Source organism: Pteropus alecto, unplaced genomic scaffold (assembly GCF_000325575.1).
Source record: "Pteropus alecto unplaced genomic scaffold, ASM32557v1 scaffold196, whole genome shotgun sequence".
Lineage (NCBI taxonomy): Eukaryota > Metazoa > Chordata > Mammalia > Chiroptera > Pteropodidae > Pteropus > Pteropus alecto.
Window position 1 is genome coordinate 2,294,855 of NW_006439717.1, and position 26,288 is coordinate 2,321,142.

At 35.3% G+C, this 26,288-nt stretch overlaps 1 protein-coding gene across 6 annotated transcripts in view; it reads left to right on the forward strand.

Moving 5' to 3' along the window:
* RPAP3 (RNA polymerase II associated protein 3) overlaps positions 1 to 14,721 on the forward strand; it is a 28,731-nt gene extending 14,010 nt beyond the window's left edge. For 5 of the 6 annotated variants that reach the window (XM_006916856.3, XM_006916854.3, XM_006916855.3 and 2 more), the window contains exons 9-17: positions 802 to 929; positions 3,834 to 3,955; positions 5,490 to 5,560; positions 5,673 to 5,774; positions 7,481 to 7,719; positions 8,710 to 8,896; positions 9,703 to 9,800; positions 10,455 to 10,555; positions 12,915 to 14,721. In XM_006916856.3, coding sequence (XP_006916918.1) covers positions 802 to 929; positions 3,834 to 3,955; positions 5,490 to 5,560; positions 5,673 to 5,774; positions 7,481 to 7,719; positions 8,710 to 8,896; positions 9,703 to 9,800; positions 10,455 to 10,555; positions 12,915 to 13,000 — 1,134 coding nt within the window. In that variant the 3' untranslated portion in view covers positions 13,001 to 14,721. Of the gene's footprint in view, positions 1 to 801; positions 930 to 3,833; positions 3,956 to 5,489; positions 5,561 to 5,672; positions 5,775 to 7,480; positions 7,720 to 8,709; positions 8,897 to 9,702; positions 9,806 to 10,454; positions 10,556 to 12,914 lie in introns of those variants that run through there. The other variant, XM_025050272.1, reaches the window with a different exon arrangement.
* Positions 14,722 to 26,288: the final 11,567 nt, after the last annotated feature.

Genomic DNA, 26,288 nt, shown 5'->3' on the forward strand with positions numbered 1-26,288 from the left:
ATTTAATTTAATAAATTTACAGCTTTACACAGACCCACAGAGGATTCCTAATACTTATGGACTGATTATTGATTGTGATATATCTCACTGTTTATAAATAAATGTTACAATGAAATTTGGTATACACATTTAATACAGTTTAATTCATTCTATGTTTGGGCATATTAAAGTTTTGAAGAGTGAGCTGTACAATTCTGGTATTCTGTTCTTTCACAAAAATTAATGGAATTGTGAAATTCATTTGTATAGCTTCTAATATAAGTAAAGAGTATAATATTTAGACCTATGTTTATTAAATTTGTTTTTAAATTTAAACTGTAATAATTAGTAGAAAATGGTTAATACCTCAAAGTAATATAGTTATGTACATTTTTTCTTTTTAGTACTGAAGAGAGAATAATATAAAAAAACAACTCAAGCTAACAGATTCTAAAAGCATGTACATGGGACTAGATTTTTAACAATTAAAATGTAATTACTGATGTAATAAATTGATGAGTATACTTGCAGTGTTTCTTAAGATCTGAATTTAGCCACCCTGAACAAGCCTGATCTCGTCTGGCCTGTTTAGTACTTGGATGGGAGACCAGCTTGGAAGACCAGGTGCTATAGGCGTAAAAAATAAAAAATAAGGGATCGTAAGTTGACAAGGTCTTTGCAGTCTGTGAGGTCAACCAAGGGTTGCCTTGCCTAAAAGAATTAAAAAAATAATAATAATAAAAATAAAAAACTAAAAATAAAAATTCAAATTTAATTTTTTTTTACATATTTTTTAATTCATATTTCTTTACAAAATGATAGGGGAATGGATATTTCAAAGAGGGGAAATACGAAAGAGCGATTGAATGCTATACTCGAGGGATAGCAGCAGATGGTGCTAATGCCCTTCTTCCAGCTAACAGAGCAATGGCCTATCTGAAGATTCAGAAGTAAGTATTGGTTACATTTAATGCTTTTCAGGATGAAAATGAAATTTACTATAAATTGGTATATTAGCTAAACAATAAATTAAAATTCTTGAGAATTAGAGAGACAAAAAGAGCATATGTGTATCATAGTACATATTCAGTAAATTTAGCTCATGTTAATATTTTTTCACTTTTAATAGTCTGGAATTACACAATTTAACACTTTAAATTGCTTTATGCATGTTATTCTGAATCAGTGATTTGAAAATTATTTTTAACTCAGAATACTTTGGGCCACGTCTTAATCTGGAAGTGTGTTATATATACATGTACATATATAGCAGACAGGAATTGCTGTCATTGAAATTACTGATTGATTACATGTGCACCTAAAACTCGGTCCTGTAATATTCACCGCCTGTTTCTGTATACACTTAGGGTTCCAAGTTGGATAATCAGCAGGGTAATATTTGATAGTGGAAACTGTATATTACATTTCTTTGTATCTGTTGTAATAATACTTTATACACCTAGTGACAAAAAGCCTATAAATATTATAAATAGAGATTCTAAACTTTTTTGGTGCCATGAATGGTGAACCTTTCTCAAAATTTTTAAAGGTATAATTATACATTTAAGATTACAAAGGAAACCAATTGTATTGTAGTACAGTTTTAAAAATATTAAAATTTGTGATATAGTGATATATGTACTTTTTAAAATACACTACATAGAAACTACATTTAAAATATAGGCAACAAAGTTAAAAATTTTTTAAAGACATTAATGTGAAAGTTTGAATAAGGGCACTAGGATTTGTGGTGATCTTTGACACATATTCTTCCACATATTGATCAACTAATACGTGTGGATAAGGAATACTCGGAAAGCAACTGATGATCACGTTACCAGTGTGAGAACATACGATTTCACGCTTTGGCATATGAGTGACTACTAGGGGCAGAGTTGGCTAGTAGCTGGCCACTTCTGTCATAGGAGTGTCTGTAAACAGGGATACTATGATCACATGCAAACAAATAGGTTAAATTGCTACTGTAATTCTGAAATAGTGGTGATATCTCAAAACAGTATTTGAGATATCTCTAACAAACGTAATGTGATATGAACATATCTATGATTTTTATTGGTGACAAAGTTATAGATATTGCTTTTATAACTATGGTTTGTTATCTACAGTTATAATTTTATTTAAAAGTTAGTGAAAATAAGGATGTAATATTTTTTCCATCCAAGTTTTTGGATCTTTTGAAGGACCTTGGGTTAGGAACCCCTGTCACAGAAGTAAATTTTGGTTGTATATTTAACCTCATTGAAACTAATAGATATAACTAGAGACATATTATTTTGATTAGTCAGAATAGAAATCATTGCATTTCCTGCTAGCTTACTTTGCTATTCAAGAATTGTGCATAATTTAACAATTGTAAGCCTCGATTCTTAGGTTTGACTAATGCCAAGAATAATACCTTCTAATAGGTGAGAGATTATATCTACATTTATGAGAGCTCTAATTTATTGTATTGGCCTTATTGTGTTAGTTGATATTCATATTAGTATATTATAGCAAGTTAACAGTGTATTTTAAATACAAAGAACTATATGACTCTTATTTGCATTTTTTTCTAGTTTACCTTTTAGATTTATGCTTAATATCAGAAGTTTTCTCCACCATATGGTGACTGTCAGATATTACAGACTAGATGAGAGTCATAAAGGGAGCACTTTAAAGAGGAGTTTGAACCAAACTAAGATCTAATGGGGTAGTATGAGTGAGGTGAAAAAACAGGTCGAATGTCTCAGTGCAGATTCAAAGGTGCAGAAATGGGAAATTTCATGGTAACTTCTGGACAGGGCATGTAGTTCATATTTTGGCTGTTATGCAGGGACAGAGATAAAGCTAGAGATAAGGCTGATTTCGTGCTCTGCATAGGAGCTGGACGTGATCCTGAAAGGTGTGGGGGCCATGCAAGTGTCTTAAATGGGAAAATGACATAATCAGTCATATAGAAAGTAAATTGGTAGGGCCATGAACATGCACATACACATATACTTTCTTGTTGAAAAGTAAATTAAATTCAGAGATGTTTAAGTTCATTAGAAAATCTGATTTTGTTCATATTAAGTCTTGTTTTGAGGATAGTATGGCATTCATTTAGGTCTTGCGGAGAATGTAATCACAGAAAATTCTTTTTTAAATAATATTTTTATTATGAAATTTTTCAAACTTTCATGGAAGTGTATCACAAGCTCCATGTATCAAAGCATCTAGTTTTAAACAAACCTTTAACATACCTTTTTGTCACATTTGTTTCAGCCTTTTTTCCCTCTGAATTATAAAGCAGGTCACAGACATTTTGTTTGTTTTTTAACTGCTCTTAGCTCTTTGTTATCGTAGAGCAGTAGCTAGGCTGAAATGACTGCTGGTTGCCTGGCTAAGTAGAATTTATGAAAAGTGTCAGATGATATACTTTCATATAATGTTTTTTACATGGGTTGTTTTTCCTTAAAGTGTACTATAGGTAAATATTAATGATGTTTTATTAGAAAATTCATATCAGTTACAGTTCTTAATGTAGTCCTGTGCTTATTGAGAGTTGAGGGGAGGTAAATTGCCAGCAGTGATAGTCTTCTGTCTGCTCTATATATATTTTACCATCATTAATTCCATCCTTCCAGCACACTCTTTTCTGACTTTTCTTTAATCTGGTACCTTCTCCCTCCTTATCAGATGATTCCAAGATTTGGTGAGAATATAAAATTTAAAAATAGTCTTTTCCTTCAGACACAGGTTTGAGAGTTGGTAATTTAAATTATTTGCATGCTTTTTACATTAGAAACTCAGTTTACATGAACTTTTTCTGTAGCCTGCATTTTTCCCATTGGTTATTTTATCATGTTTAATAGATATGAAGAGGCTGAAAAAGACTGCACACAAGCTATTTTATTAGATGGCTCATATTCTAAAGCTTTTGCCAGAAGAGGAACTGCAAGAACATTTTTGGGAAAGTTAAATGAAGCCAAACAAGGTATGACTATTTTTATGACAACTGGCACTCACTTATCCTGATGAAACTACCAAGTTATAGAATCTGAGATAGGCAGAGCCTTCCCATGGTCAAGGATACAGAACTTAGAGAAGTACATTTTCTACCAAGTTTAGATCATGAATAGCTTTGCAGACTTGAAGGAATGCAGCTTCCATAGTGGACCTGATTATCTTTTAATAGCACAGAGTACCATCTGGCTAATTGCCATTCAAAATCAATGAAACATTTGAATTATAAGGTGGAAAAAAAAAAAGCAAGAAAAAGGCAAAAATGAAAAGAAAGGGAATCAGCATCTACGCAGCAGTCCCCAACCTTTTTGGCACCAGGGACTTCTGTGAGAATCTTAATGCCTGATGAGCTGAGGTGGAGCTGAGGCGGTGAGGCTAGCTCTGGGAGCAGCTGCAAATACAGATGAAGCTGCTCTGTGGCCCATTGCCTAACAGGCCATGAACTGGTACCAGTCTGCAGTGCAGGGATTGGGGACCCCTAATCTAGGGGATAGAGGATAATTTGAGATCTTTAGCGATGCCCCCTTTTTTCCTTGCTACTGATTATCTATTTCTGTTATTTTTCCGTGACCTGTCTTTTAACTATTTATTAGAACCAACTTGTTTCTCTTGTGTCTGTTGTCTCTTTCATTTGTTTCTGCTCTTTATTTCCTTCCTTCAACTGTCTTTAGGTTTAATTTGCTGTTTTTCTAACTTCTTGACATCAATACTTCGATAATTGATTTTCAACCTTCTTTCCTTATATTTGCATTTAAATATGTTTCTCTCTAAGGCTGGCTTCAGCTGTAGCCCGTACATTTTTTTATTATGGTAAAATACACATAACATAAAATTTATTCTTTATCCATTTTTAAGTTTACACTTCAGTGGCACTGGGTGCATTCGTGCTATTCTACAACCATCACCACTATCCATCTCCAGAACTTTTTCATCATTCCATTCTGAAAACTCTACTCATTAACCAATAACTCTCCATTCTCCTTTCTTCAGCCCCTGGTAACTATCATTCCACTTTCTATCTCTGAATATGACTATTCTAGGTACTTCACATAAGTAGAATCATACACTATTTTGTCCTCGTGTCTGGCTTACTGCACTTAGCATGTCTTCAGGAGTCATCTGTTTCATAGCATATACCAGAATTTGATTCCTTTTTAAGGCTGAATAATATTCTATTATATGGAATTCTCTTATATTCTATCTTACATTTAGTGTGTTACTCTGTCATCTGTTAACAGCATGAGCTTTGGAAAGTTAGATGACCTCTAGGCCTCAGTCATATCTGTAAAGTGGGGTTGTAACAAGTAGGGGTTACGTGAGAATTCATATAAAGCAACTAGAATAGCACTTAGTAAATGTTAGTCCTTGTTATTGCTCACCTGTTTCTAGCATCCAGAGTAATAGTTCTTAAGTTAAATATGGAGTTACTAAACTAAATATATCCTATTTTGAACTTCATAAAGTATTTTCACTAATTTATTATATTTCTTAAAAATTCCCTTTAGATTTTGAAACTGTTTTACTTCTAGAACCTGGAAATAAGCAAGCAGTAACTGAACTTTCCAAAATTAAAAAGGTAATCTTTTCACTAAAATATGCTCTTATTTCTTGCAGCATAAACACATGTATTTATTGCATAATTATCTTAAGAATATTTTTGTAGTCATGATTACAAATTTATTTTCAAGGAATTAATTGAGAAAGGACACTGGGATGATGTTTTTCTCGATTCTACTCAAAGGCAAAATGTGATAAAACCCATTGATAATCCACCTCATCTTGGATCAACTGTAAGTTCTTTCATTGTTTTCCTTGCTATTAAATATCAGTGTTGTATGAATAAGAGTTGAAAACCAACTGTTGAATTAATCTCTTAAAGAAAATATTGAAATCTCTTCCTAGGGCCTTTTTTATGCTCTTTAAAAAGTACTTCCTAGGATTATTGATATAATAAAATTGGGGGAATTTGAGCTATTTAGAGTTCTGTGGTAACTTTTTAAGTGACTTAATGTAACCATAAATTTAAATATTTTCACATTTTATGGCATTAAAGGAATTTGAAGTGGTTTTACCTTTTGTAATTAAGAATTTTTTATTTCTATTACTATTCTTATTTGAGATTATGATTTTATTGCAATGTTTTATATCTTGTATGGGGTTAGATCTAAAATCAGCACATAGGCAAAAATCTTATATAGGCAAGGTTATCTTTAAAAATACACACTGCACATTATTTGGTATACTATACTGCTTTTCAGTAAGTCCAACAAAGCCAGTTATTTTCCTGCAATATTAGTAAGAGTAGCTGGCATGAATTCAGCAGTCTGTTGTGTGCTAAACCTTTGAAATCGATTTCATTTAAGGCAAATAGAGTCACGATGTGACTCTGTTGTAGTCTCTAACATTTACATAGTTACATACGTGTGTGTGTGTGCACGCGCGCGTGCGTGTGTGTTGGCGAAACCACCAAACAGGTAAAGAAATTGAAAGGTATCAACCTCCCAGAATTGCCCTGTGTGCCTCCTTGCTGATCACCATCCTCTCCTTGTCCGCTAAAAGTAACTGTTATGCATGGTTGATGCTTTTAGAGAAGTAATTTTATAAGGAAGTCAGAGCAGGTATTTTTATCCTCTTTTTACAAAGGAAGAAAATGAGGCAAAGAATATTTGTTTTGCTAAGTTCATATTTTAGGTTAGTAGCCAATAGAGGAAATCCTTAGTTTAATACTTTCCTAGTATTCTTATTATGACTTTATTCTTTAATTTTCTGTGACAATACTTGTTTCACGTGCTGGGCATAATAAGTCTAGTTGCTTTCATATATTAATTTTCACTCATATTCATTTTTGCTATTTTTTCTTTTCAATAAAGATGATTAAATGTTTAAACTTTCACATCTTTGTAATTTTACATGCTGGTTATTGCCCGCCTTGTTCTTGCCTTCACTTAGCCCACAATACTGCTATCAGTTTGGTTATATTTTCTCTTGGCTTTATTGTCTCTAGGATAAAGTCCAAACTCCTTGACATGGCACACAAGTCATTTTATAAGCTATCTTTAAGCAGCCTTTCAGGCGTTGTCTCCATCACTCCTCCTGTTGCACCCGCCCCATTGGACTTGTCGCCTTTCCACAGACCATACCATAATTTTCGACATTACCATTCTTGTGTACTTTTCTGTGAAGTCTCCACTTGATGCTGTTTATCTACCTTTTCTTTGTGTTTTCTTATAATTTTGTGCTCTCATCTTTTATGATGTGCATTCCATTGCTTTGTAATTATTTCTAATACATCTTCTTTCCCACATTTAGATCTATGTAGGATAGGTGCTATGCATCTTTTTTGTATTCTCAGACAAGAGTATGACTCCTAGCCATCAAATTGAATTTACTTATAATTGGGATATTGGCTGTAAGAACACTGCAACCTTTTAATTTGTGACCCTAAAATAGAAAACCTGTATGTGTTGATTTAAGGAATTGATTTTAATTGTTTTAGAAGCCACTCAAGAAGGTTATTATTGAAGAAACTGGTAATTTGATACAAACTATCGATGTGCCAGATAGCACGACTGCTGCTGCTCCAGAGAGTAATCCTTTTAATCTAGCAAATGTAATAGCAAGCACAGGCACTGCAAGTAAGAAGAATTCAAGCCAAGATGACCTTTTGCCCACGAGTGATATTCCAAAAGCAAAAGTATTGAAAATAGAAGAAATCAGTGATACTTCAGTTCTGCAGTGAGTAGGAACACTTTTATAATCTCTAGAATGGTGATAATTCCACTAGAAAATTAATATTATTGATGAGACTTCTGGTTTGTACTCAGCACCATAATTTTTTCAACTTCGCATTCAGTTTCTTTTTTTAATTTGTTCTTGCTATTAAAGAGGCTTTGCTTATGGAATAATCACTGTTCCTTAAGCATAGTGGGGAATTTAGAGATGATAAGAAAGTATCTTGAACAGATTTATTTTGTTCATTTCCTTTTCTAGAACTTTAGTATATTGTTTTACTTTTTAATTCAACAAAAAATTTTTAACTTTTTAAAAGGAAGCTTCTAAAAATTGTAAAATTTAGGCACGATCATTATTCTAGCCATTCATATTTAAGATTATTTGTGGGCTGTTTAAAATTCATTTGGGATTTTAAAAAATAGTCTCATGTTTCCTTCATTATGAGAATATAAAAAAATGTAAGCTAAGTTTATTTTGTATTGTAACTTTACTTAACATATTCCTGCATTGCACTCAGCAATCCTAGTAGAAGTTTTTTTAAACTTTGAATTTTTGCAATATTTCTATTTAAAATGATAGTATAGATTGTGGGGAAACACTAAATAGGCAGATTTTTTTTTAAGGAGGAAGGATTTTTTTTCCTTAGATCTTTTTTGAAACTGATAATTCAGATTTCTAGAAGGCTGAGTTATAAGTATAGGTGATGTAGTAATGCAGTGTATAGAAATGGCGTACTCAGAAGGTGGTCCAGCTAATTGCCCAACAGATGAGAATAGTCATTACATAGCATGTGAAAATTTGCAAAGGCATAATCTGTATTGTGAAAAATATACATATATTATCAGCTGAAAGAATTAGCATTTTCAGAATGTAAATAGATAATACAATATCAATAAAGTCAGAAATGTAAAAATCTCTATTGATGTTTATATAAGCTTTGACTATTTGTAGTTCTTTTCAATTGTTTGATTGATGCCTCTGAAATATTTCCAGACCTCAGGTTAATTTGAAACAGGATGTATGTCAGTCTTTCAGTGAGAAGATTTCTGTAGAGGTAGACAAAATACCTGCTCAGTCGATTACAACCGTTCTTCCTCCAGTTCCTTCAAACTCATTCCAGCTTGAATCTGATTTCAGACAACTGAAAAGTTCTCCAGATATGTTATATCAGTATTTGAAGGTAAGAAAGAGGAAGCTAGTAGTTCTAAGTAAAAGGTCAAAGAATTTCTTTGTCACTATATAATAAAGTGTTATATTTGCTTTTTGTATAATACAACTGTAGAAAATGCTCTTATCCCTTGCCTGATACATCTATCACCCTGGCCAGAACATTTTAAATATTTGCAGACAGGGAACCTGTGGAAATAGGTCATATTTTGAATTCTTTTGTTCAAAATAACTTAATCTAATTTCATATATCGAACTTAAACTTAATTCTTTGTCCTTCAAGCTGGGGAAAGAAGCTAAAATATATCAAGTGTCTTCTTTGTGCCAAGTAACGCTAGCAATATTTAGGCAGTCTCCTGAAAATGAACTTTTATTTGCTCCAAGAAAAAGAGTCAAATCATATAAAATTTACCAAATAATGGATTAGAATAGGTTTTTTTCAGTGCAATTATAGTAATCTCTATAATTATGCAGTATACAGTTACTTCCAAGTACAGTATCTCACGTAGTTTTATTTTTTAAATTCTATCTTATTGCTCCTTGAGAGCCCTCAAGTTTCCTGTCTTTCTTAGGGTGGTGTTCATCTCTTGTTCATGAGGTTTTTCTCTGACTTGAACTGAGTGATTATTTTACAGTTCCTCTAACCTTTCTTCTATCATTAATTACATTTTGGTGTAACCCCCCCACCCCCCAGTTATTGTTTATTAAGTACTAATGCATAGTAGTTATTCTTTACTATATTTACCTTAGTAATTATTATATAATTTATGATATGTGCATGTCGCCATAATTTAATTTTCTAACTATGTTTTTTCCAAGCAAATTGAACCATCCTTGTATCCTAAGTTGTTTCAGAAAAATCTAGATCCAGATGTATTCAATCAAATCATTAAAATTCTGCACGACTTTTACATTGAGTAAGTTGAATTTTTTTAGGTATACTTTCATATTGTAATGCTATGTTATTTCTGATGGTTTGGGAAATTCATTCATTTTGATATCATATTACAACCTTCTGTATAGCAGTTTTCTAGTAAATTTTACTGTTGCAGAAGTTATAAAGGTGACAAGTGCAAGCAGTAATAAGGGAAATGATTAAATAGGAGGAAAAAAGACTTTAAATTTTTTTAAAGAGAAAAGTAGGGTATAGAAGTGACAGTTTATAGCAGATTAATAATGTCCATGCTAAGCCTCATATTTTAGAATTTTATAATTTCTTCAATTGACTTGATAGTAAATTTTACTGTTGCAGAAGTTGTAAAGGTGACAAGTGCAAACAGTAATAAGGGAAATGATTAAATAGAAGGAAAAAAGACTTTAAATTTTTTTAAAGAGAAAAGTAGGGTATAGAAGTGACAGTTTATAGCAGATTAATAATGTCCATGCTAAGCCTCATATTTTAGAATTTTATAATTTCTTCAATTGACTTGATAAATTTCTTCATTTGTGCACTTAAAATATAGGTAGCATCCAGGGAAAAAAGATAAATGAAGATCTTACATATTGTATAAGTAAAGAATTAAATGAGCTACTTTTAGTGAATCATTTGTTTTAAATTTGGTTTATTTCAGGAAAGAAAAGCCATCACTCATCTTTGAAATCTTACAAAGGCTTTCTAAATTAAAAAGGTTTGATATGGCAGTGATGTTTATGTCAGAACCTGAGAAAAAAAGTAAGTTCTGTGAAGAAAGCTTTTCCATATTCCTTTATTCTTGTATTGTTCCCTTACTTTTTTAACCAACTATAGCAAACATTTATTGACTATTTACTATGTCCAAAGTACATACAATTAAATTTAAATTAATTACAATCATATTAATTTAATTACAGTTTAAGTAAAATTAATTAAATCCCGACAGTAACATTATGAGGTGTCGGTATGATTTTTTTTGCAAAGAAGAAAACCAAGGCATAAAGAGATAAGGAACTGTGACCAAGGTCATGTAGTTAGGAAGTCAGACTCAGGATTTAAACTTAGACAGTCCTGCTCTAATCTGGGCTCTTTTACTTGAAAATACAATAATAAGAGTAATGGTTGAGCACCTGCCATAGGAGGCATGGGTACACAGGAGGTACATCCCATTTTGTGAGAGCTAATTTCCTTGAGCTTGTTTGATTTAAGCCGGATCCTCAAAGTACAAGAGTCAATTAGATGAAGGGGGTAGGGAAGAGTTTTAGACTGAGGAAAGAATGTGTGCATAGGCTCTGAGGCAGGAAAGAAAATTGAGTTGAGAAAATTAAAAATGCAGTGTGGCTAGGTTGTAGAGTTAGTTGGTAAAGAGTGGCAGGTGATGAGCCTGAAGAATTAGATCCCTTACTTATTTCTCTATTAGTCTTTGACAGAAAGTGTCTATCTTGGGAAACTCTAATTTAAGTAAAATCCAACTGCAGAAACTTCAGTTACTCAGAGTTTTGGACTATATTCTAGTTTTAGGAAAAAGAAAAATCATTAGAATGCCAAAGTACCAGACTTTTTTAGATTTAAAAATAGTGAAAACTCAATGTGCCATTTTCAGATCTCTTGGACTAAACAAACTTATGGCTCCTTTCTTATTTCTTTGTTTCTAGCAGTGACATTGAATGAGTCTCAGTCACTATGAAAAATACTCTTTACATTGTACTTTGGGAAGTATATTTGTAATGTAGAGAGATTTTTAAATATAATTTAAACCAAAAGAAGTTTCTGCCTTATCCTCAGTGAATCAAAAACAGTCCCTGAAATTCTCTAAAAAGTATTACTCTAATTACTATTCTGACCTCATCTTCTACCACTTTTTTCAATCACTCTGCCCCTTCACACCACTTAGATTTTTTTTTTTAATATACCGAACTGCCAGACTTATTTTAGCCTCAGGGGCTTTGCATTTGGCTGTTCCCTTAGCCTGGAATATCTTCCCACATATCTTTTACCGTACTTCATTTGAATTTCCACCTAACCGTCACCACCTCAGAGATACCTTTCCTCACCAGCCCTAGTTAAAATAACTGCCTGCCTTCCCTCCTCATCACTCTCTGTCTTCTTACTCTGCTTTATTTTTCTTTGTAATATGTAACTAGCTGACAGTGTTTCATGGATATGTTTGTTACTTCTCTCCCTGATAGGAGGAAGGCTCCATGAGGGCAGGAGCTTCATCTACCCTGTTCTCTAGGCTTCAGCATACAACAGAGCTTAGTACCTAATAACCTCTTAGTTTAAGTGTGTCGAATGAATGAATTTCTTGCCACTATAGTGTAATAAGTTCAAGTATACTCAAAGAATGTGAGTTGGTTCTTCAGACGATTTACCAACAGTACCATCTTGGTTGGGTCATCACTGTCCACTAAGTTAAACATGGGAAACTCTTAGAAAGGTTCCTGCTATGTAACTAAACATTTAATAAATATTAGCTGCTGTGCTCTTTTATTATTGTCATTATCATTAAACACTGTTAGCTAGTTTAAATGTTGAGAAATATATAAACAATAACAGTATTTTCAAAAATGTTGAGTGTTGACCATTCACTGGTATGAAAGATAAAGATTTTACATGGCTCATAAGATCTTTTAACTTTTAATAGTTATATATTTTATTACATATTATAAAAATGTATTACTAGCCCATCAAACATGATTTTTGTAGATGTTATTGCTAATTTTCAATTTAGAGTAGTGGTATAAAATTTTTTTCTAAAATAAAATTTAAGTTTGCAAAACAATTATAATAATAAGTAAAAGGACACTTGTTAAATAGAGTAAAAACTTTAGGAAGCTCAGAATGAGTTAAGTTTAATCTGTAAGATTAATGTTGAAGATAGGGGAAATTTTTTACTAGAAAGCAAAATATTCCCGTAAGAAATATCATTGGATTGCCATATAATTTTCTGTTTTGGGGTTGGCTTTTTAAATATCTGAATAGTAAATTTATAAATAATCCTAATGATTATTGCTTTCAGGTGTAAAAGTTTCATTTGACAGATCAGATTACTCTAATTTTTGTTTCTTAGTTTTTAAAAATGAGGATTCACATGAAAATTTTTTTTTTTCTTTTTCAGTTACACATGTATTATTCAATCACATAGACAAATCAGGATTGAAGGGTAATTCTGTTGAAGAACTCAAGAAAAGATATGGTGGTTGATTCCCATTTTTACTGAAATTATTGTCTTTGACTTTCGTATATAAATTTTCTACAGAAAGTGTTTTGCTTTTAAGATAATGAAATCATACAAGAAAGTACTGTCTTTGAATATGTTGATTAACTGTAAAGTGAATTGTGATTTAACTCATGAGAAATGTATTCAAGTGAACTATTTATGTCTTTTTCTGAAAATAAAAATAGAAATAATGAAGTATACTTGTAAAGGTCAGTATTTTATAAGTCATTTAAATGTTAGATATAGATACAGTCTTTAGTGCCCTGTTAATGTAACATCATATTTTCATGAGTTTTGTGACCACATGACCAGATTGCTTTATTAGCATGTGAATAAAGTTATATTTGTTTACAGGAAGTTTAGGTAACTAGATTGTTCCTTTATAAAACTTTTTAATATCATCATGCCAGTTCACTAACAAAATCATTTGCAGGATATGTTTTTAGTATTATGTTGAAAAGATACTTTTAATTGGGTTTTTTATATAGGTTAATGGAAGAGTCACAGCATCTTTAAATTTTAATGCTTCAGCTTTTTTCCTTGTATCCACGTTACCTATTAACTTAAGACACATAATCTAAATTGAGGCATAAACAATTTAAAAACTAGGAATGTTTGAAGTAGTAGCATGTAGCTTGCCTACATGTGTTGTGTGTGAGTGTGGTGTCTATAAGCTTTTGAAAGCAGGGCTCTTGTTCTCTTTATCTTAGTTCTGCATAGCCCTGGCACAGTCCTTTGCACCTGGTTAGGTCCTTCACTGACATTTATACAGTTTAATTGAATTCGACAGCAAGAATCAATTTTAGTTAAATGTTTAAGTAGCAATCTAGCAAATTTTGGGCATCCTTTAAGTTGTTAAAACCAACTTAAATTTAGAGGCTATCAGATTGTTAAAAAAAATATTAGGTCACCATCATATAGCTGTTAGCATCAATAAATCAAATTTAAAACTTTTACACTGTTGATAATTTTTTTATAGTCAATAATATTTTTTTATTAATTTTTTATGGTGACATTGGTTAACAAAATCCAGTGAGCTTCAGGTGTACAATTTTTTTTTTAAATTTATTTAGCTATTGATAATTTTTGTTGCATAATATTATGCTTATAGTTGCTTGAGGAATAATCTATTTGCAAAGATAATTTCCCCAGTTCACAGTATAAGTTACTGAAATGATCATAATTTGCTTAGCCTCAGTGTTTTGCAATACACTTAGGATAGAATTTATTAATGTTATGCATTGCTAAATGTATTGTCTTATGGTATATGAACAAGCATTGACATTTAGTCTTTTATGTATAGCTTATATATAAGCTTTATGTTTTGAATTTTGAATGACTTGAATTTTTCTCAAGTCATTAATTAGTTGATTTTGATATATAGAAAAGCATTCTAAAGGCAAAACAGTTCCTTTGCATATTATGTGTCCTTAGAAGAAACTTATAAAGTAGTCAGGGCAGGTAGTGTTATTGCCATTTTTAACATAAAAAAGGGAGACTCAGTAAATGTTTGTGATTACAGAGCTAAAAAATAGAGCAAGTTCAGAACATGCTTTCTTCTAACTCTTAATCTATGGCTATTTGAACTACTCTGGTTGTACTATTTATGTGTGTTACTTGTTTAGGTACTGGACTGAAGAAGGATAAATCCCAAGATTTACTTTATTTGCATTTGAAATAAAAAATGTTAGCCTGTTTTCCATTATTACTAGTTTAGATGCTCATTATTTAACTTCTACATTCCTGCAGTATTCTTCTAATTGGTCTCCTGTTCTAGCCACACCATCAGCAACTGACCCCTCATCATTGCTACCAGAATGGTCTTAAAACTCAAATCACATGTCACTCTTTTGTTTAACCCGTTGAGTGGCTCTCTATCACTTTCAGAAAACTGGCTTCTTTGTCACTGCATGGAAGGCCCTTCATGATATGGCTCCCATCACCTCACCCATCTCCCTATAACCAAGCCCCCACAAGCACCCTACTGCCTGCAAATCCCTCCATTCTTACGCCCCTCCATTCTAAGCTGTTCTCTGCCTGGACCATGCTTTCTTCCACGTTCACCTGGATGATCATTTCCAATCCTTCATGTCTGAGCCTAGATGTCTTTTTCTTGGGGATGCCTTCCTCCATCCCATCAGGTGAACTTAGTGTCCTGCATCTTGGGCTTCTATCATTGCCCTTGTCACCTCGTATTATTGTTGATACCTGTTTGATTCTCCCACTAGGCTCTGAGAGTCTCAAAGGCAGAGGCTAGGGCTTTTTTTTTGTATTTGTAACGCCTATCATAGTGACTGGTATATATGTTGCTGAATTTAAAATCAGACCTCTGTTAAACCATGAGTTTCAATATTAAGTTTAAAAGAAGGCTATCACTATCATATAACAATTGAGTTGTCCTGAAGTTTGTGTGCATGGATGACGTGATGAATGTAGATTCAGTGGGAACTAAAATTAGTTCGTATGCCAGTGGGATTATAAACATGCAGTGTGTTTTCAAAAGATGATTTCCAAAACTTGTTACTTGGCACATAATATGAAGTTAATAAATATTTCCTGAATAAACAAATGAATGAATTCAAGCACTAAAAGAAATGAAGTATCCAGATAAAGAGCCTTTTAAGTCTGGTTCAAAGCACTTCCTCGAACATTAAAAAACACCTTTTCACCATCAGTGGAGATTAATTATCTTTTACAGGATTGTGTTGAGATAGCTCTTTCCCCCTAAATGGTTTTTGAATAATTAATGAGTGTGGAACAGGAATAGGATTTTCTCTTATTAGTCATAACAGTTTAAACAGGTTTAGTGATAATATTAGCTGCCACTTATACACATACTGTTGTGTGCTAGGCACTGTACCAGGGGCTTTGCATATATCGTCGCAATCCTAGAAACAGGCTCTGAGAGATAGAATGTCCTGCAAAGGTGAGAATCAAGCAGAGTCAGTCTGATTTAGACACTCAGTCTCTTCGATGCTACAGTCACTGCTGAACATGGTAGCACAAAAGCAGGACCACTGGAGAAGCAGGCTGGCAGCTGACATTTCTTTGGTATTACTGCCACCCACTGGATCTTCAGAAAATAGCAGTTCATGACTGAAAGCACATTGATAGGAATCAAAGTGAAAGTGAATTTTAATTTCTTAGCAGATCTTCAAGCACACCTAGCAAATGCAAAGGTATACTCTTTGATCGTGTTGTCCAATATTGAAACATAGGAAGAGGAAATGGTGAAAGGAGGAAGTGTGGCCAACACAGTTTGTAATGGCTGGTCCTACATAAGTTCTTTAGTTCATTCAATCTACCACAGACAGGTCCTGCAGGCCCGCTCTGTGCCCATCACTGTGGTGGTTAGATTGGGTAGTTGGCACATGGGAAAAGTTGTTAGTGTTTGTTTGGGCCCCATTCTGAGCCTGATTCACTCTGTCATGGTTGCCTGACATCCTGTGCCATGGTCACACAGGGAGACTCTGAGATCACTGGGGGAGTATCTAGGCAGGAGCACACCTCAGTCATTGCCCAGCGAAGGCCACGGCAGAAACTCCACCTTACAACAAGCAGAGCTCCATTTTCTACTGTGTCTCAAGGTCTCTCTAGGGACTAGAGGGTGTGTATAAGGGGAATTCTTACTCTATTTAATACTTCGGTATATGGGACCTGGATCTAAAATATCAGACTGGACTTTGAAGAGGAAGCGATGTCACAAAAATGCAGTCAGAAATGAGTTTGCAGAAATGTCCTTCCTGTGACAGGGAGGAGGTTCACGTGTATATGCTTGTGCGCATGTTCATGTACGTGTGTTTGTGGTGGGAAATGGCTGAGTCTGTACATGATACTCAGGTCTGTCTTAACTACTGGCATACAGAGATACCTGTTCTTTCCCTGCGTCCTAGTTTCCATCAAAAATTGTCTTGATGTTTATTTTAAGGACTCATTTAAATAGTAAAATACAGTGATTTTTGCTATTCTCAACTGGGGTAATCGAATATGCACGTTCTGTAACATTGGAGCAAAACTACAAAGTCAGGGCAGATTCCGAACTATGGTAGAGTAGTGCATTTGCAATGGCAAAAGACCAGCTGAGACCAAGAAGTCATAGTTCAGTGGTCATTGGTTTGATATCCCAGAGATTATACCACGATCAATCCTCTTTTCTATTCTTTGTACCAAGCTTTTTGTGAATGCTAAACATCCTTGAATTCTTTGTGATTAGTGGCTGCCCATTGCTTCTTAGCATGGTGAGAGGACCAAAGCAAAACACTCATGTATTTATTACTCAGCAATAAATAGAGACAACTGATATGCCAGCCTGTTTTTCCAGCTATTAACCTGATGTTAGCCCTAAAAGCCTTCAATTCAAGACCCAAGGCAGTATTATCCTGAGAGTCTGGTCATGGTGGAAGCTCTGCTTAGTTACAGACTTGTCCATGTCCTTGGCTCCAGCCCTGGATTACAGCCACCAACAAGTGCCAGAGGGCCCCTTTGCCAAATATCTCTCCCCTCTGGCTTGCTGCAATGCCTGAAAAACCTATTCCAGACCTCTGGGAGACACGAAGTTTTATCTCGGCCCAGGCAAATTATTAAATAACAATATTATGATTTGAAATAAGTAATGTGAGCTAATTGGTCCATTGACAGATGATTTTATCTGATAAAGCCCAAGGGAATTCTGAAGGAATGCAAGAGCAGGCCGTGGGAGGCCAAAGCCAAGGTAGAGTTCAGGTAATCCAGAGTGAAAAAGGAGTGATCTAACTGGGGAAATGGAGAAGAAGAGGAAGGTAAGCAGGACCTGTCTATCTCCCACAGGCTCAGAGTTTTGCCTGAGTGGGGCCTTGAGACACTGAGTTTCCAGGCTTACAACTTGACATAAGTATCTGTGGGTCTCTAGGGTGAATGTTTTGAATTGATTCAGTGCCAGGCACTCATAACAAAGCTCTGGTTATTACCTCAGTAATGACTAGATTGAGGTTAGTGGAGAGGGAAGTTCAGGAGGATGTCTAACGCAGCCCCCACTGCGTTCAACCCTTCCACAAACCAAATAGCAAGGCTGTCTGAAGCCCCCATTATGCAGAATCCAGAGAGTACTAGGTTCAGATTGACATATAACTGTCACCTGGATATCCTCAAGGGCTCCAGCTCCAGGGGTCATTCATCCCTTTGATGCCCCAAAACATACCCTGAACCTCCCTGTATGTCTGGACGACATCAATCTTTTATCAGTTGCCAGCAACACTCAGCCCAGGGAGTGTTTACACGTGCACAAATCCATCCTGACTGCATCTTGTCAGCAATCTTGTCGGTGACTGCTGCAGGCTTCCCTGCCATGGCCACCTCTTAGCCTCGTCTCTTGGCTTCTGCTCCTCCCAGGCCTGCTTAACCCAAATGTGGGCACAGGCCCCTCTGTTAGCCTCCCAAACACAGGTGATACTAGAAGGCATACTCCTCTAACACGTTACTGAATACTTGAAGATGTCTTCAGAAGATTATGGGGCAGAGAAGAGGACAGGCATCTGTGTTCCTGGAGCCCACTGCTACTTTGCACAGAGGCCCTCCTCAAGTCCAGAATTCTCTACCAGCTGGCCTAAGCCAGAGAAAGCAAAAACTAGTTACTGTCCTCTCACAGTCTTGGCAGAGGTTCCCAGCTGTCTGTGAAGATGGGCTTTACTAGAAGCTCCTCAGCATTTCAGGCTGCAGCCTCTGCACTTGCACTTGGATCATGCCTACCTTCAGGACTTCCCTCAAAGACTGGGAAGGCACTTGCTTTAGGCATGCTTGACCAAAATATAAATCATGTTTCCAGAACAATGGGAGTACCCTCCCAAAGGAAAAAGTCCAGTAAACACAAGAATGCAGAAAATGCTTATGATTTCCCAAATGTTGGCTTTAATTATTTTTGGTTTTGTGTCTGTTCCAACTGGTACCTGGGATTTGACTTTACCCTTTTACTCACCCTCTTACATTCTTTTCCATTGAAGAAAGCCTGATTCGGATGATCAGAGTAAGTCAGTCAATATGTTCAAACTCTGTGTGTAGTCTGTCTAGTAAACTCTAGCGTTGGCAGTCTGAAATGTGACAAAGGCTACATTGTATGTGTGTCATCTCATTTTTTGTCACACTTGATTTGTCATTTCATTTGATAGAGCAAAACAGAACAAAGTTTTCACTAATCAATTCATATAAAAATAACTGCCAGAGAAATTGAATCCAGGTCTGGTACAAATTCAGAAAATCACATGAGGAAATGATGTTCCTTAGATGAACTTGGAAGATCTTGTTAACAGGTCAACTTAACTATCTGTAAATGCCCTGAATTCAGGACTAGGATTTTCATTACTATAGTGATCAACATCGATTTTAATTACATTACCCTTAACATTTGTTAGAAGAAAAGCAAAGAGTCGTATTTGCATAATTTTCGCCGACCTGCATTTTACTTGAAGCTGTATTGTCCTTTCTTAAAGGGCTGTATTATTGGCTTTGATCCAGGAGATGGCAGTGTGCCTTCCGTTTTGGGATGTGGACTTGCAATCTTACACTTCCTTCCACAAGCGGTCATGTATAATAGGGTAGTACTTTGTGAAATCCATGATGTAATGGGTTTATTGATCTACTACATTAAAACATTAATAAAAAATTGAATCTAAATTATAGAAACGGGTTCATATAATAAATTCATAAAATGACTTGTTTTTATCAATCAAATAGTGAACACTTTATACTGTCCTGGATATTCAGTGGGTAAAATACAAATAGTGAACTCACAAGGCTAATAAAAATGAAACAGAAGATGGTTGTACGTTAAACAAATTAAGAGTTAAGAGAAAGGAGAGATGACTGTGGTCTGACATTGACACGAGGGCTTCTCAGACAGAGGTGGTAATTAGAAGGGTGGGTAGGGACTTTTGGATAAAGATGGGGGATTAAGCACACCTATTTTTCTCCCCCTCCTCAGATCCTCCTAAAAATAATAATAAAGGATTAAAAACAAGTAAATCATACACAGCAAAAAGAAAGGCATTAGGAACAGGGCATTAGGAAATGAGATCTCAACCAATTTTGGAAAGATGAAGGTGGAGGGAGTTTCAGAAAGGATTTGCATGAAGGAGCATAAGGTAATAGGTGTTATGGATTGAACTGTGCTCTCCCACAAAATTCATATGGTAAAGTCCTAACCCCTTGTTTCTTGGAATGTGACTTGGGAGATCAGTTTGTTAAAGAGGCAATTAAATTAAAATGGGGTCATTAGGGTCATTAGACCCTAATCCAATATGATTGCTGTCTTCATAAGAAAAAGATTAGGACATACACAAAGGGAAGACCATGTGAAGTCAGTGAAGAGGATGTTCATCTGCAAGCCAAGGAGTGAGTCCATCAGAAGAAACCAACCCTGCCAACACCTTGATCTCAAACTTCTAGCCCCCAGAACTGTGAGAAAATTTTCTGTTGTTTAAGGCATTTTCTGTGGTATTTTGCTATTGTAGCCTTAGCAAACTAATACAGAATGTACTTTATGTTCCATTACCCTTGAAAGGCTCTGGACTAGGGGAAACCAGGTACATTAAAGAGTAGGTGTCTAATGATTTTAAGAAATTCTCGGTCATTGTTTCAAATTTTTCTTTCTTCTTCTGGTATTCCTATTACATGTATGTCACACCTTTTGTAGTTGTCCCACAGTTCTTGAATAGTCTAATCTGTCTTTTTTTGTTATTTTTTCTCTGCATTTCAGTTTCAGAAGTATTGTGTTCTACATTTAGATCTATGATCCATTTTGAGTTAGTTTGTAAAAATTGCACCGGCCAGATCTTCTAGTATCATGCTGAATAAGAGTGGTGAGTAAAAATTTTTGCTTTGGCTCGGAATTTAGGGGAAAAGCAATATTTCACCATTAAGTATAATGCTAGTTGTAGTTTTGTGTGTGTATGTTTTTTTTTAATACTCTACCAAATTGAGGAAAGTTCCTGCTATTTCTATGTTTCTGAGTAGTTTTTTTTAAAATCAAGAATGGATGTTAAATTTTTTCAAATGCTTTTTTTGCACAACTGATAAGATCATGTGATATTTTTTCCATTAGCTTTTTAATATGGTGGGTTACATTGATTGATATTCTAATATTAAACTAGCATTACATTCCTGGAATAAACCTCATTGAGTTACAGTATAGAATTTTTTTATGTAATGCCAAATATTATTTGTATTACATAAAATATTTTAAGAATTTTTACATTTATATTCATGAGGGATATTGATCTGTAGTTTTCTTTTTTGATACTGTCTTTGTTTGGTTTTGGTGCCAGCATAATATTAGCTTCATAAAATGAATTGGGAAATGTTATCTCCTAATTTCTGAAAGAGATTGTATACAATTGGTACTAATTCTTCAAATATTAGATAAAATTCTCCAGTGAAACAATCTGGGCCTAGAGATTTTTGTTGTTGTTGTTGGGGGGGGGGAGTAATTTAAATTGCAAATTAAAAAATTTAAATATTATCAAATTGTTTTATATTGAATGGTAATGGTAGTTTGTGTGTGTTTTTGGAGGTATTGATCCATTTCTTCTAAGTTGTCAGATGTGTGTGTATAGATTTGTTTGTAGTATTTTCTTATCCTTGAAATAATAATATCAAATATTTTAAATTTGTTGAGATTTGTTTTATGGCCCAGGATATGGTATATGATTTGTGGGCACTTGAAAAAACTATGGATTCTGCTGTTGTGGGTGGAGTATTTTATAAATGCCAACCCGTTGGTTGTGATGTTGAGTTCTGTATTTTTGCTGGTTTTTGGCTAGTTGTTCTATCAGTTGTTAAGAGAGGAATATTGAAGTTTCCAACTACAATTATGGGTTTGTCTATTTCTCATTTCAGTTCTATCAGTTTTTGCTTCACATACTTTGCAGCTCTGCTATTTGGTACATATACATACATTAAGTATTGCTATGTCTTCTTGGCGGATTAATCTCTTTGTCACTACATAATGTCTCTTTTTCTTTTTAATAATTTTCTTTGTTCTGAAGTCTACTTAATATTAATATAGCCACTCCATGCTTTCTTTAGATTAATGTTTGCATGTTATGTCTTTTTCCATCATTTTACTTTCAACCTTCATATATCATTGTATTCAAACTGAGTTTCTTGTAGATAGCATATAGTTAGGTCATGTTTTGTAATCCAATCTGTAGATCTCTGTCTTTTAATTTGTATATTTAGACTATATTTAATGTAATTATTTCTGTTTGTTCTTATTTTTCATTTTCATTTTCTTTTTCTTTTTTTTGCCTTTCTCAGTGTTACTGGAACATTTTAAAATGCCATTTTGATTCATCTATTTTTTTAAAAAGTATATCTTTTAATAAAGTTTTTATTGGTTGCTCTTAGTTTTACACTGTATATACATAACTTACCGATATACATCTTAAATATTTTTTCTACATACATTTAGAACCATAACAGACAACAGTTCTAAAGTCCTGACTCTCCATTAGGCCTCCTTTGAGACCACCTCATCTGGAAGGGGAATGGGCATCTCATTACTGCTGGATGGGGATAGAAGTCCAGTTGCCCCATGTGTCTCCACTGATACCAGGAGGAGTTGGTGTGCTTGTTACTGGCCAATAGGGATAAAATTTTTGGCTCTCTACTTGGCTTCCCTTACACCAGAAAGAGAAGAGACGTTCTTCTTGGGTGTTGGAGCTCCTCATTAGAACCTGGTAAGGGTGGGACTCTAGGCTTCCTACTTGGAATTTGCTGGTGTGAATGAGAGTAGAGCCACAGATTTTTCTGTGATGTTTGTCTATAGTAGAACAGCTATTATCTACAAGTTTTCGTCTTGCTCTTTTCCTGGTCCTTCGGCTAGAGAGAGCAGACTTTTGGGGGGATTTTTTGTTGTTGTTGTTATGTGCCAGTTGGTGATTCCAGGTTGCTGGCCTCTTCAGCAACATGTTTGGGGTATAGGAGGCAAAAAGACAGCCCAGAGCATTCACCACTGTGTTCTTTGGGTTCCAGCATCCCTAATCCATCTGCCTTCTCTCTACTTTTCAGTCTTCTTACATTCGATTTATAATTAATGTCCAAGGTTTTTCATCGTACTTAGCAGAAAAAATAGGGAAAAGTACACTACTGCTAATTGTGTTAAAACAGTTTATGTACTTTCAAACTTAATCTTACCCAGAAGCTTAAGTCAAAATCTGCATCATGCTTGGTCCCTCACTTTTCCTTATTTTCCATCAGTAACTCTTCTTGGCTCTATCTTTGAAACATTTTCAGATCCTCTCCTCTCCATCTTTACTTTCATTGCCCAAGGTCAAGTTAGCATCTCCTTCCTAGACTGCTACAGTTAGGAGTAACTGGTCTTCCTGCTTCCATTCTTGCCCCTACAACCCATTCTCTACACAGTTATTAGAGTAAACCTTTAAAAACATAAACCACTTCTTGTCACTGCCCTAATTAAGAACCTCTAATGGTTTTTCATTGCACTTTGAATAAAATATGCATTCCTTCTAATTTTAAGTCCTAGTCTTTACTCTCCAAATTACCTGCCCCTTGCCTACATCTCCAGCTGCATCTCCTTTACTCTTCCCTTAAGTCAAACTGCTCCCATCATACTTACCTCAGCATTCTCTCTTAATTACTTCCATCTTGTACCTGCCTCAGGGCCTTTGCACTTACTATTGCTGAGCCCAGAGTGCTCTTCTCCCAGATCTTCACAGGGTTCCTTTTGGCCATGTGAATTTCAGCCTGACATTCTCTCCTCGGAGAAGCCTTCCCTACCACCACCACCCTTATGTAAATAACTTTCTCTATTAATACTCTGTTTAATTTTCTTCAAAGTGTTTATCACTGATATTTCTGGTATATTTATTTGTTTACTAGCCATCAGCTGTCTTTTCCTTCTGAGATATAAACTCTGTGAGATCAGGGTCATTGCCTATCCTGTTTACTGAAATGCACTGGGGACATTACTGGATGGAAGAACTAAATCAACAACTAGTGAGCTAATTATATACAAGGTTCTATGTTGGGTGCAAGACAATATTTCATACCTGACGTGTCATTGAATCTGAATACTGACCTTTTGTTGCAGATATCTTTGTCACCTTTTATAAAGGAAGAAACAGAGGCTCGAGGAGATTCAGTACTTCCCCCAACATTAATGAATTCAATTCCACTAATATTTACTGAGGGCACACTATATGCTAGGCACAGTACATGATACCAGGAATACAAACCAGAAAAGGCAGGGCTCTTGATCTCTAATTGCTCAGTCTGGCGTGGGAGACAGAATACAAACCACTCATTGTACTACATTGTGATGTGTGGATAAACAGTGGTAGGCCTTATTCCAAAGGTAGGAACGAAACATGAAGAGATGAATTGTGTGACTAATTTTGCAGAACGGCTGGATGTACATTTCGAAAGGCTTTACAGAGAAGATGGCAACTGAGCGAGGCCTTCAAAGACGAGTAGGATTTTGCCAGGTGCAGAAGGGGCAATAAGAGCTTTCCAGGTAGAGAGAAGAGATGCGAAAGCAGAGAGGCTTGAAAGAGCTCACATCCCAGCTCGTTAGCTCTTTCAAAGCAGGCTGGACTCACATATTTATTAAAGTCAGCATTAAAGTGAATCTGGCTGAAGAACTGTATGAATAGACTTTCATTCTTTTCTGAGTTGATGAATTTTTGATCTATCTCCAGAGTCAATAAAAATTTGCTTCATCTAAGATTTTGCTTTCAAGGTTTTATGTGATTTTTCTTCAATTAGCCTCTTCTATGTGAATGAATTATGGTTGCACCATGTGGAAGTGGGGATAAGAACATGGTAAACTTACCAGGAGTCCCGGGTTTCTTGTTCCATGGGCTCGGCACAGGGGGATGTGCTGTACTTGGGGAAGGCTCTCTTACCCCTTCCAATGTGACCACGCACAATATGAAATCCCCGACCTAGGGACTTTTGCTACGGTCAGCTTTGCTGGTTGGAGCACAAATATCACTGGGAAGAGAAACATAAAACTGTTATTGGGCATTAACATCTTAATGAAAATAAATTTGTGAGCATCTTCCCTCTGCGCTAGCTGGTGTCCTTAGGGACAAGGGAATGGGCCTTTGGTTGTAGGGGAGAGACGAGAAGGACAAGGATGAGTATCGAATGTATGCCAGATATGGAGCTGGTGGCTCTGGCACTTTTTACATTTTTAATAGTCTCAACACTATCCTCCTTCATTTACAGACTGGCTCACTGAGGCCCATAGAGGTTGGGTAGCATGACTAGGGTAACACTGTTAACAGTAGTAAAATTAGAATTCAAAACCAGGTCTGCTCCCAAACTACACTGCCTCTCTATACCCACCTCTTGCAGTAGCATAGGTCACTGTGTGTGGTGGTGTTGGTGGTGAGCATGGTAGGAAAAAATGCTAAGGATGTAGATCACGAAGGTCAAAGTTCACTCAGCTCAGTCACATTTTGGGCTGCCCCTGAGAACGGTACTGTCTCTCTAGTCCAGGAGTTGTCTCTTTGACCTTTTCTATGTGTTATCTATCTTGAGCACTTGGAGGGATAGAAGCATTATGTGGACTGGCTGATAAATTTCCTGGTAAACAAGAATGTGCAGGTAACTATTTAAAGTGGCCCGTGTGCTTACTTCCATGGTGAATCTGTGGCTTGGAAAACCTTTTTCATCAGGTAGCACATCACAAATGAGAAAGCAAGGCAACATGAGTCAGGCCGTGTTAGGTACAGACTGGCTTAAACCCATCAGGTAGACACGCCTTGTTCATTTCGCTCCATCCAAAGGAGCCTCCTTTCTATTTCTTGAAGGTCCCTTAGGTCTTAACCTGGGACTCTCTTCCCACCTCATCTTGCAGGTCTCAGCTCAAAGATTACCTCCTAAGAGAGAACTTTCCTAGTCACTCAGACTGAAGCTACACTCTCCCTCCTGGCCACACACTTGCAGTAGTTACTCTCTGGCTAGCATATCTGCTTCTTTTATTGCCATCTTAGCATTTATCACTACCTGATTTATCTTTTTTATTTATTAGTTACTTGTTTCTTATTTGTTTTCTAACCTCTAGAATGTTAGCTTCTTGCAAACAGGGAACTTGCATGTTTACTGTACTCTTGGCACTTTGAATAGCTTAGAATAGTTTGTAGTTGTTAAATAAATTTTGTTGAATGAATGAATGAATGAATGGCACCGTTCCTGCCTTTGTACTTGCAGTCTGGAGAGGTTTTCTCTCATCAGAACATAGATTCAGGAGTCAGGCAGCCAGGGGTTTGAATTCCA